This window comes from Benincasa hispida, chromosome 12 (genome assembly GCF_009727055.1).
Source record: "Benincasa hispida cultivar B227 chromosome 12, ASM972705v1, whole genome shotgun sequence".
NCBI lineage: Eukaryota > Viridiplantae > Streptophyta > Magnoliopsida > Cucurbitales > Cucurbitaceae > Benincasa > Benincasa hispida.
The window spans coordinates 47142716-47156292 of record NC_052360.1 but is presented as its reverse complement, the minus strand read 5'-3'; the positions used below and the strand labels follow the sequence as shown (position 1 = coordinate 47156292).

Here is a 13577-nt window from a genome sequence, read left to right as displayed (position 1 = left end):
AGTATTTTTAGCCATTAGTCCTCGAGAGTCCATATATCTTAGGCATCCTATGGTACTTTGGTCTTAGCCTTCTTTGGTTTGGAGATGACATTCCTATACATTCTATCATTAACTGGCCTGCTCTTCATAATCAGTTATAGACATGTGATCGTATTAGCAGGTGGTGTTCTAATATCCGTAGTAGTGTATATATTATATACATTGGTAGAGTTGAGTTTAGGAGGTGCTTATTCATTGACGATTGCTCTTTTAGTCAAGCTATTTGGGGCAATATACTATTGTTAAGAGGGTGTTCTCATTATAAGAAAGTTGGATTTTGTCACTTTAGTGCAAGTAGTTGATCGAGATGTAAGAATAGAGTCAGTGTATTGTTTTTTTATCATATTAATAAAATCTTTATATCCATAAAACTACCTTGCATTCTCTCCATGTGATTAATTACATTGTGTAGTATGAGATTTTTCTTTGTTGTTCTAAGTGACTTGAGACTTCTATCCAAAGGATTCAGTAAGGTTATTCTCCTTGAGACTCTTCTCCTTAAGTTGTGGGTGTTCTTTTCCCTAAATGTATTTGGTTGAATTTTGTCCTTGTTCTTTTGTTAGCTCTTTTGGATGTGTTGTATTTGTACCTTGACCTCAACATCTTGAGATCCTCTTCTCTTTATCGAAATTCAATACCTTTGCAGAGAGAAAAAAAAAACTCAAGTTTAATTGATTAGCTGTATTTAATATTAGCTTGGGCTATGTATTAGGGAATAGAGGTGCTAGCCAAAATCGCTGAACCAACCAAATCAAATTGGATTTCGTCAATTTTAATTTAATAAGTCAATTTGAACATGCATTGGTTCAATTTTAAAAGAATGGTTTCATAATTAATTTTCGTTTTTCCTAAACCAATACAATAGTTCAACGTCAATGTTTGCATATATATAAACCTAAACCAACCCACATTATACCTCTAGATAAATGCTCGTTGTAAAAAGACAAGAAAACAATAAATATTGGAAAGCCAAAGACAAACTTCAGATTCCAAATAAAGAAACTGAAACATCCTCAAAGAAAATAAGTTCTACCTAACCCTCTTCTTAACGCAAAGGTATTGAAATCCTACTCAAAGGAACATAGAATAAGACACAAAAACAACCAACTCTCCAGCTGAAGAGCTTTCATATTTAATCCACACTAAATAGAGGTAAGATCCAACGAACCAGAGTAAACTTCCAGCCGATTCTCCCTCTATTAGTCAATTTGGTTCAGTCTAACCCACCCATTTGGCTGGTTCATCCAAGAACCGAATCAAACCAATTCATGCCCCTAATATTATTTGGCACTATACAATGCTGGTTATTCAGTACAGTATGAAGATAACAATAGGCATTACACAAGAAAATGAGAAAATGAGGATGCAATATCCAATCTACAATAGGCATTTCAAGTCATTCGTTCACATGAATACTTGTATCAGAAAAACAAAAATGCATTCGCCTTATAACCATCTCAATAGTTGGCTAGGAGCAAATAATATGGTATTCTGCAAGGAATAACTTGTGCAAAAGACAGCTTCCCATAATTAGAAATTGAGGAAGTTCAGTCGTTTCCAGCCAACTTAAAGCTATAACCAAACTTTTTGAAACTCGCCTACTAAACCACAAAGGCACAAAGTACTAAACAAAAGAAAAAGTAAAAATTAAAAAAAAAAAAAAACAAAAAAAAAAAAACGTTACACTTCCCCTGCACCAAAATTCTACCCTAGCTCTCACTCATTTACGCTGCAAAACCATCTGCTCCCACGGCTGTGTACCACAAGAACCCTATGAAGGAAAAAAGAAAAATGACCAGGTACAAAAATCCAAAATGAAAGGCAAAGAGAAAATTTGATCATTTAACTAGAATTCCATGGCGGCATTTGATTTCAAGTACTCAACTCAATGCATCAGAACCTTCATTCATTTCTAATGGTTGAGATCAAGAAAGTCAATATGAGAACAACGCCCAAATGAAACGAAGTAATTAAGACAATCATTAAATGATAAAAATTTGTAAGCTTTGGACCTCTTCAACTTCATACCCTAAGACAAAAGGTACTAAGTACTCTTAGATTTCAATTTCTTCAAACGTTTGACAGGCAAGCTTCTTACACCTTTCTTAGCCCTCATTGCAACAGCTCTCCTTTTTGTCCTTTTAGTTGTGGCAGGGAATTCCAAGATAGGACCTGGAGGTATTCCTTTCTTAAGTGCACTTCCCCTTGGAGTAACAGAGGGAGGCAGTCTCAAACTTTCAGGTGGTAAGGGATTATGGGGTTTCCATACCAAGTTATTTTTCATTGAAAACCTTACCTTCTTTACACTCTTCTCTTCACTTTTTGCAGCAGTATTTCCTTCAGCGTCTACTTGGCTAGAAAGTACTACTTCGTGTTTCTGCGACCCATCAACATTCTTTGCTCTCTTTCTTTTCTTGACTGAGCCATTGGCTGACATTACAGGGCTCGCAAAACTGTCTTCAAAATCAGCTTCAGCAGCAGCCCTCTCAAATTGCATCTGAAGGTTCGATATCACAGTTTCATCAAAGGTTATCATATTTCCATCACTAATCTGTTCATTATTAGAATTCTCACCGTTAGCAACAACTATATTCTCATTGTCCTTATTCACAGGAGTATTTTCAGAAACAAGATCAGAAATACCGTTTGTGGTCTCCTTTGCCTTCTTAGCCTTCTTGGCCTTCTTCTTGCCACTGTCATCAGTGGCCTTTTTACTCTTCTTTTGCTTCTTAAGTGCCTTATCAGTGGAGTCAGCATTCACATCAACATCAACCATGGAAATTTCCGAAGGAGCCTCTTCTTCACTGGAAACAGGAACCAAAGTAGGCACTTCATCCCCATCTTGCTCTTGAAGACCTGGTAATGAAATCTCAACCCCTGATGAGATAAAATCTTTCTCCAACTTCTGAAACTCTTCGTGCATGGCAAACAATACCTTTCTATTCCCTTGACAGCAATCAGGTGAAGAACCCAATTCATAAAATGTTGTTGAGAATAGATTTGTGAACGAAATAGTCCCGAAGACAACTATATCATCACCAGAATCAACATCATCTCCACATTTTCGACGGTCAAGTAATTGCTTCCCCATTTTAAGTATCACATCAAAAAGATTAGACTTAATTTTTCCCAACAACACTTTATCTGGCAGTTTAACCATGGAACAGAGGAATGGCTTGAACAGGACATCAATGACTTCCTTCTGAAGAGGAAGAAACGGCTTAAGTTCCTCAAGAAACACAGAAGCAATTTGGTAATTAACACCATTCCCATGAAACTTATCATCAGCGAAAAACACCCTTTCCTCCAAAACTTGAACCGAACAACGACACAGTTCCAAATCCCAAGAATGCTTCTTCAACAAAGCAAAAAACTGGTGCAAAAATCTACGAATCAAAAGGTAAAACTTATCTAACCTGAGAGCATCAATGCCAGCCCATTCACGACGCATGGTAAGAAGGAAAACAGAGAAGTACTGAACAGCTAGCGGCAGGTCGAGATGGAGGAGCAGAGAAGCGAGGCGATTAATAAGCTCAGATTGAACAGGAACCTTGTCAGCATGCCAAATACAGTAGAACAAACCCTTCCAAAGCTTTTTCATATCGCCATCGGAAAGGCTCTTTTGAGTCGGAAGCCATGTCTTGATGATTACACGGAGGGTCTTGTCTCGAGTTGCCTTATTGGAGGACGCCAAAAGCTTGACCAATGAAGTGAAATTTTGATCCCCTTCAACCACCTCCTCCATTGTGTTTCACCAAAAAACCTCGCTCGTTCGCTATCAGATTCAGAAACGAGGGAGAAATCAGAACAAAAACGCTAAATTAGATTGAAAGACGAGATGGGTGTGAGGGAAAACGATTGAATTCGATGAAATCGGAATTTCCCAATTCACAGAAGGCTGAACGGCGGCGATTGGAGATTTTTGGTCTCCCCTGTATCGCGTTGAGAGAACCCTAAATGACCTTGGGAGGTTTAGTTCAAAGCCGTTCGCATTCCCAGAAAACCAAAAGAAAATAAAATAGAGTGCAAATGGCAAAAAGTAAAATCACCGCTAAAATGCACTAGTTTTTTTTTTGTAATTTTACCCTCAAATTTTTAATGGTAAAAATTACTCCTCAAATTATTCTAAGCGACTTGATAGAATAAATTTGAATGTCTGAATTTTAAATATCTAAAATCATTAATGTTACTTGAATATGCACAATAGAATTTTTTTAAAATAATATTATTTTAATATATATTAACAAAAATATGGTAGGGTTGAAAAGATTGACTAGGTTTTTTAATTGTGTACCCGATACACGATTACGCCTTAATCGTGTACCTAGTACATAGAGTGCTTGTTGATCTGGCAACGCGACCCTTCTTCTTCCTCATCCGAATGCTTCTTCGTCAATCTTCCTCTGTCTCCCTCTATCTAAACATCGTCCGAAAACCTCCCAATATATATGAAAATTTAACCGTCCGTCCAAACATCGTCCGAAAACTTCGATCTTCCTCCGTCTTCCTCCTTGTCCATTAAACCATCCATCTTCCTCCTTCTCCATTAAACCGTTCGTCTTCCTTCGATTTTCTTTGACTGAGGTAAAAAAATTTCCCTACGTTGTTTTCTAATATATAATCTTCATATATATATCATTTTTTTGGATATATGTTGAACTTAAAAATTAGATTTTGTTGAGCTATTTTTCTGGATGATTATGTTTGCCTATTTATTAGGATATTTTTTTAATGATTAATTTGTTGGATGATGTATATTTATGAATCTTAGATTTGGGGCTGATTTAAATGTATAGTTTATGGATGTTAGATTTGGGCTGATTTAAATGTATAGTTTATAAATCTTAGATTTGGATAGTTTATGGATCTTAGATTTGGGTTGATTTAAATGTATAATATTTAAATCTTATATGAACTTAGAAATTGGATTTTGTTGGGTACATATTAACATATTTTTTGTCAACTATTAACAGTTGAAAAAATCATAATAAATATGTCGATGCGTCCTGAAGATTTAACCGCTATGGGATGATGGTGGGTACCGTTATGGGTGGATGACAAGCAATGTAGTTGAATACATGAATGGTGTTTTCAAAGGTGCTAGAATGTTACCAATTACTTCTTTGGTTAGGCTAACATTTTATCACACAACAACGTCGAAGACAAAAAAGCAATGAAGCACTCGATCATGGGGACATGTATATAGAATATGCCCTGAGAAAACTTAAGAGGTGGGAAAAACGAGCATCTGCGCATACGGTGACATCTATTGACAGGGAAAGTCAAACTTTTGAAGTATAAATTGGTATAAGTATAATTTCTCCCTATAAAGGACAACACACACAAGTTTTGAGCTTGAAAGAAGGAACCTGTTCTTGTAATAAGTGGCAGTCATTCAAGATTCCATGCTCTCATGTAATTGCAGTTTGTAATTATATGCATTTGACATACATACTACTTATTGATGAATGCTACAAATTGTCCAATTTCAAGCGATGTTATGAAGGTCGCTTCCTTCCAATAGAACACCTAGATTATTGGCCAGAATTATCATTTACAGAAGTTCGTTCAAATGCGGACTTACTAAGAGAACATGGTCGGCAAAAAGTACGCGCATTCATAATGAAATGGATTGGAGAGAGACAAGCCAAAAAGTTTGATGTACAATTTGTAAGAGAGAAGGACATAACAAACGTACTTGTCCACAACGTACATTAGGTACTTTGTTTTCGGGTCATTAGGTGTATCTTTTATGTACTTATATTTTTTTATGTAATTATATATTTTATGTACTTGTATTTTTCATGTAATTGTATCTTTTATATACTTATATTTTCTATGTAATTGTATATTTTATGTACTTGTATTTTTCATGTAATTGTATCTTTTATGTACTTATATTTTTTATGTAATTGTTTCATTTTATGTAATTGTACTTTTTATGTAATGAATTTATTTTTCATGTAATTGTATCTTTTTATGTACTTTTTATGTATCTTTTATGTGATGGATTTTATTATGTAATGTAATTTGAACTTCTTAGGTAATGGAGTCTGGTCCTTCTAATCCTGTACAATTATATCAACAAAATATGCATCGTTCACAATCAGTATGGGATAGTTCTTCTACAGTAGTTTTGAGTTGTTGGAGAAGGGAGGCATCTGCACAACATACTATCCCATTTGATCACCGCATTAATTCAACTATTTGAAACAGGCAGGTTTTCCTGTGGTTGCACAAATCAGATTTATCCAGCTTGATTGACACCTTAAGTTATTGCGAGCGTTTGAGACCAAAAACCCACACATTTCACCTGCCTTGTGGGATGTACAATCACGCTGCTTGTCATACAATTTGGGTTACGAGTGTACAGACAACCATTGACAGGTTCACTACAATATGATTGGAAAGATATTTGTGAGAGCTTCTTAGGTCGTTCTACCAATGATCTGAAAGGCTCAAGATTGAGTATCCCTTAGTTGGCGTTCCAGTTTCCAGAATTGCCTCCTGATGCGATGATATCAGCGTACGTTAGGTAGCACGAGTATACACTATGCAACTTAATTGGAGGATTTTTGTTCGCTGACAAGTCAATTACTCTAGTGCATCTCATGTTCCTCCCAAATGTCTGATTTCGGGCATGCTGGTACGTACTCATGGGGTGGTTGCATGTTCTTGCATGATTGTATAGAGAACTTTGTCAGGCTACTAATGCAATAAGCGTTGGAAATATCGGGACCACTGATACTACTACATGTATGGGCTTATGATAGATTTCCAATTATAGCACACAAGTCCAGTAACAGGCCCCAGATCATCGTCCATTAGTGTCAGGTATTATATTCATTTATTTTTATTTCGTTATCATTTTATATAAGAATATAAATTAATTGTATTTTTTTATAAATTTTAAATGAAGTGTTGTAGTAGCTGCCTCTGAATAGTCAGCAAATATGTTGCTCGTGTACCGAAAAAATATTTGACAGACTGATGCTTAGTCCAGTAACAAATGTATATATAAATGAATATTTAAATTATTTTGGATGTATACTTATCTTTTTTTTTTTGTCAGATTATTTGCACGCCACACAACAAATTTGGTCATCCATACCTGATTATTGTCGTGACGGTGAAGACATTCGGTTGACCGTTAGCCCTCTTATATGCTTCCATATAGTAGAGCGGCATCATCCAGATCGTGAGTAGACAGTTCGGTCTACGACAAACGATATCTTCATTGTCCTATACACTCCCATCACTACACCACATTGATATGAGAGGTAAGCACGACCAAGACTGGCATCGAATCCACGTGAAATATATATCCTACTGGCATGGACGACATATCGTTGTGCACAAAGAGAATTAACAAATGGGCCAGCTATATCAGATGACTACTTTGCCTGGTACGATTCAATCACGAGGTAATTTATCACACCTGACGATGCCTACTATTATTGCATGATAAGAGATTTAAAATCAGACACATATATATGATATGAATATTGTTTGGTATTTATTTTTTTCATTGTACAGAATAATTTTATCGGAGATGTACAACAATATTCAGTACAACACAACTTACTAGAGTTGGAACAAGACGACTCAATTTTGTTGACATTGATCGAAGACGTATTTGTCGTAAATGACAACGATAGTAGGGTGAACCTTATTTAGAGGGACACAAAGACAACTCCAATGAAGGGTAAGGGCCAGGAGGGTCGTTTTAAATTTCATGTAAACTTTTATTTTCAAATTAAAGAACTAATTGTAAATCTTCTTTAATATCATGACATCCTTTTTTTTCTTAATATGAGTACAAAATAATTATGTTTTCATTGTAGATTAAATATATAATTAAGTTTAATAATGAAGGAATTTGTGGATCCATTCCTAAAGTCTTAATATTGTTGTACTTCTTCAATTAAAAAATAATAATTAGTCAATCTATTTTTTTTTTAAAAAAAAAAGAAAAACAAATTGTGGATCGGACAATCGTGGACCCGATCCATGAGTCTCCATGCGACCGGTCAACCAAGTCAGCCGACGTGGTGCTGACTTGATTAAATGTTAATCGTGTACCCCATACACGATTTTGCCACATGGCAATCGTGTACCCCGTACACGATTTCACTACCCTACTTTTTTCAAGAGTTTCAATACCCACCTATTTTTAAAAATACTTTCTCATATACCCCATTTTTATCAATAGTTTGAAAAAATACTATATTTCTTAACTTCATCTTGCACAATAACTAATGCCGAGAAGTTAAATTTCTGTACTTAATTTACTAATTTTGTATATAGGAACTAAAATTAAATAATTATTTAATTCAATGCAAGTGGCCAATTAATGTAATCATTAATTAAAATTAGTATTATTTAATTTATTGTTATATTAGTTAATTATCTAATCAATAAAAAAAATAAATAAATACTTCATGGAATGGGTTGAAGTATTAGGTCAAATCCATGGCCAAAGAAGAAAAAATCTATCCTTAAATATGAGAGAACTCACTCTAAAAGAAACAACGTTCTATATTCAAATGTTAATCAAAAGCTTCCTATGACAAACCAAAAGTGGCTATTTATAGTCTTATAAGTAAATATAAAATAACTAATTAAACACTAATTAATTTCCGAAAAAAGAATTTAAATACTAAGACCCTATTTGGTAACCATTTCATATTTAGTTTTTGGTTTTTAAAAATTAATACTATTTCTTCTCTTTTTTTTACATCAATTTACATCTTTCTTAACGTACAATGGTTTAATTCTTAGTCAAATTCAAAAAAAAAAAAAAAAACTAACTTTTGAAAAGCTGCTTTTTTTAGTTTTCAAAATTTGAATTATCAACCAAACTTGATATTAATTAAAATATACTAATTATCCTATAATTATCCTCATCAATATTTTTATATTAAACTTTGATTTAAATACACTAAAATTATTTAAATTAATTAGAATAGTGATAATTAGTAATAATATTTTATAGCAAATAGTTAAGATAGTATAAATATTAGTTGTAAAAGTATTAATTGAAATTTATTAAGTCTAAATAATATAATTATATTTAATAATTAATTAAAATTAATAATAATGAAATATTTATGTTGATTAGACAATATTTTTTCTGTTCATCTTCCAGACATAAAAATCTCATAGTTATGTAGGGTATTAAAAAACCCATGTCAGATGGGTTTTAAATGTCCACTAGATAATAATATAATGGATTTTAAAAAGTGAAAGTCTTGTGAAACAAACAGAAATATCAAATGTCGTTGTTTTTTGGAATGTAGATGACTAGATGCCTAGAATTGTAGATGTTTGAAATTCAGATGTCTAACATCCTTAGATAATCATGTTTATTTTGTAGGAATATTTTGGAAGATATCCAGTAATACTTGGATAATCCCTATTTATTTTCTCAAGATTTCTACTCGATAATGTCTTAAATTCACCTAATATTCCAAGAATTAATTTAATATAATTTAAACTTATATAACATATTTGTTTATTAATTTGATTTTTTTTAATTAATATAGTTTTATTATTTTATTTCTTGTTTTTCTCAACAAAATAATATATATTAATTTAAGAATTTTTATAAAATAAATATTAATATAGAATTTAAATATATTTCTAAATAAAAAATAAAAACAATCCCAATATAACCAAAGAGAGTGAAATTCATAGTTGACAATATTTATTTTTAACATAAAATGAAAATAAAGAAGAGTGATATATATATATATTAAAAGAAGGTATAAGAAGGAGAATTTTCAATTCCTATTTTGCCCTTGATTTTTAATCATATTCCGATTGCACCCTCCTTTAATAGTTAGTTATAACCTCTTTTCTTTTTTACTAATGATACCTTTTCCCTAAAATATCTCCTTGCAAAAGAGATGACTTATCAAACATCTCTATATAAAGAGATCATTAATCTCTTTCTTCTACTCACTTCACCATTCCAACCAAAAAAGGTAACTACCATTGTTTTCTTCCCTACATCTTTTTTTTCAGAATCCTTGGCAAAAGCACTATCAAACATAGGCAAGAAAAACACAGGCGCACACACCCACACGCGTATGCGCACACACCCACGCACACGCGTACGCACACGCACACACTTATTTGATATCTTAATTATGAGTATAGAAGATTTTTTATGGAAGTAATTGTAATATGAAAACTTTGAAATCAAAATTCTTACATTATTATTATCATTTTTTTACAAAAATAGGCAAGAAACAACAAATTAGGAAAAACAAGGATCAATTTTTAAAAAGAAGTCGACCCATGTGAGTGATCTTCAGGACAAATTTTTAAAAGCAATGCTAATATCATTCGATGTTTGCGGGCATGTGTAGCAAGGTTGTGAGTAATGAAATTGCAGTTGTGATTAACAAAGAAAAAACCTTGTGTTGTCCTCTATGATGTAAATCATGCAAAGAGTCTACAAAATACTAAATCTCATTACCATAAGGTGATGATCTATTCAAAAGTAATTAAAATTGTTACATTATCTAAGTCTTAAGTGTTGCAGTAATTAAATTAAAAAAAACATATATATTATTTATTTATTTCATGCTAAAAAACTAATATATTCTAATTTTTTTTTATTAAAACGACAAAGTTTTACGTGCATTGCACATGTGTCCTTACTAGTATATATATGTGTGTGTATATATATGTATGTATGTAATAAGTAAAATAAAGGTTACAAAAGTAAAAAAAAGATGCCTCAACCCAGAATCTAAAAAACCCATGTTTCATAAGAACATCCAAAACTCTCGAGATACCTTTCTTAAGAGTATTCTAGGATGCTCGAGAATCTCCATATGTCTGGACATCTTACATTACAACAAAACAAACACGATCCAGATACCTACTCCATGAGAATCTTGAATTCACATAAAACAAGCAACTTTTAAATGTTAAAATTGAATCATCAAACTAATAATAGATGTAGAAATTAGATCTCGAAATGATAAAAATTGAACCTACAAATTTATACAATTGTCACAATTATGTAAGTTTGATAGCTTAATTTTAACACTTGTAAAAGTTTGAGGACTCAATTTTTACAATTGAAAGTTTGAGGGTATAACTGTAATAACCAACAAACCTTAGGGGTGATTTTTGCAAATTTTCCTAAAATAAAAGTTAAAATATCATTTTGATCTTCACTTTGTATTTGGTTTTTGCAATTTATCAAATTTGGTCTTTCTACTTTGAGTAAAATTTAAATTGTTATTTAGTTCTTATACTTCAAAATTGAATTTTACGAGACGCCTTCCTTAAGAGCATCCTAGAATGCTCGAGAATCTCCAGATGTCTGGGCATCTTACATTACAGCAAAAAAAAAAACACAATAATCTAGACGTCTACGCCATGAGAATCTTGAATTCACATGAAAAAAGAGACTTTTAAGTGTTAAAACTGAACTATCAGACTAATAATAGATATAGAAATTAGATCTCAATTTTGCAATTGAAAATTTGAGGGTATAACTATAACTACCAACAAACCTTAGGGATGATTTTTGCAAATTTTCCTAAAATAAAAGTTAAAATATCATTCTTGATCTTCTACTTTGTACTTGGTTTTTGCAACTTATCAAATTTGGTCTTTGTACTATTAGTAAATTTTAAATTTACAACTAGTTCTTATACTTCAAAATGAAATTTTACTAAAAGCGGTTGTTGATACCAAATTTTGGACAGGGGTGAACTTACTTGACCTTCAAGTGACACTAGCAGTGAATTTGTTTAAATGGGAAAATAACGTTGCTTGCAAAAGAAAAATTGTACATTGGTATGGTGCTTGCCACACGCACTATGATGTTTATGTCAGAGAGTGAAAGAATGTGGAAACTAGAGAGTTTGAGAGTAGGACTCGAGTTACCTCATATGAAGTCATAATAATGTATTTATATAGAAAATTGGCCTAGAATGTTTCTTAGGGTTTCAGAGTAGCCTTAAGTTAATTAGATGACCTACCGAGCCAAGTGGCGTACTCGATTTTATGTTTGGCTAAGGTTGGCCTCGACCAAGCATCTTGTTTGGCCATATCTCGAGCCCAAAATGCTCTCTCGACCCAAGGCATGCATAGTCTACCCTCCTTTTCTTGACCCATTTTGATCCTCAATTTTCATTTTTGGCTCGTACCACGCTTCTTCTTGTCCTTGTCATTTTTAAATGTCAATTATACCCTTTGGTACAAAATCACCCATAATATTAGCCCCCACTTTCATGTCGAGTATCAAGGTTTGACCGCTTGTTATGTGTTAAACATTCTAAGCCCGACTTGGGAGTATAATTTCTTATATCTTGTGTTGCTTCAATGACCCTACCGATCGACTCTTAGCAAGGCTGAGCTTTTCATCGGTGTCCGTGTGACTGCTCACAGATTGACCCATTTAACCTATAAGATGGATCTTAGGTACTTCCTTGGACGGTGCTCTAAACCTTAGAGTTACCTTGGAGGTGTTCCAGGGTGCTTTCAAGATTATCCTCGAAATGACCCATGGCACCTTGTCAATAAGGTCAAGGTTTGGGGTTTCTCTAGGTTCAAGTATTCCAAAGTCAACCCCTGTTTAAGGGATTAACCCCGTACTGAATCTTATCAGAAAGATGAAAATCGATTTCCTTAAGATTATAAGCACATTCTCGAGAAAGACAGAATATCAATTTCTGAGAGGTGATGTGACCAACAAATAACCATCCTTGGAGCTTGAGATTTTCTCTAGAAAAATAATAATTGATTTTTTAGAGAAGATCTGACCAACAAATGCCATCCTTGGAGCTTGAGACATTCTTTAGAAAGATGAATATAAATTTCTAAGAGGTGAGGTGGCCAATAAATGGCCATCTCTGAAGCTTGAGATTTTCTCTAGAAAGTGTTGGTGTTGATGCCCTCAATCACGTAGGGTTCTATAGTTTGTAGACCTTGTGTGAACAAACATTTATGTGATTAATAATATTTGATATTTTATTCACTTTATCTATGAAATATATGATATTTTAGTTGCATTAACCACAAACCAATAAACTAACATCCAAGGTTATTGTTGTAACTTAAACATCTATGTGGAGACATATAGGTGGATCATGTTTAAGTGATAACCTAAATGGTCTGTAGTATATGGATAAGGCAGGGTACCTTATCCTTGTGACACTACGAGTATGGCCCGCTTTTTAAATGTTACAAATGTTGTAAAGTGTTACAAATGATTTGATCCTAATTATTCATGTATTAGACATGCGAGCAAGGATATTCTATACAAAGGAGTTTATATAAGACCGGACCACGAAATGCTTAGTCTCGTAAAATAATGTCGTTCATAATAGACACTTTCATTTCACTAGGATGACCATAGGTAACATGACCTTAATCCTGAGTGAGTTGTGAACTCCTGCCTATGAGGGCGGTCATTTGATTTGCATGGATGAGAGTAGCCAGATCGCTGACTCAACAAGCCTACCATTTTGGGGATTCGTCTAATTAAGGAGCTGGGAACTCAGCTACACAAG

General features: G+C 33.3%; 1 protein-coding gene across 1 annotated transcript; it reads right to left on the bottom strand.

Moving 5' to 3' along the window:
• Window positions 1-1854: 1854 nt before the first annotated feature.
• On the bottom strand, window positions 1855-4052 carry LOC120067849 (ribosomal RNA processing protein 1 homolog). The gene has a single exon (XM_039019451.1). The coding sequence runs from the start codon at window positions 3782-3784 to the stop codon at window positions 2084-2086; it is 1701 nt and encodes a 566-aa protein (XP_038875379.1). The 5' UTR covers window positions 3785-4052; the 3' UTR covers window positions 1855-2083.
• Between the last annotated feature and the right edge of the window lie 9525 nt (window positions 4053-13577).

Coding starts and splice junctions, on each gene's coding strand:
- LOC120067849 (XM_039019451.1), bottom strand. CDS start 3,784: ATGGAGGAGGTGGTTGAAGGGGATCAAAATTTCACTTCATTGGTCAAG.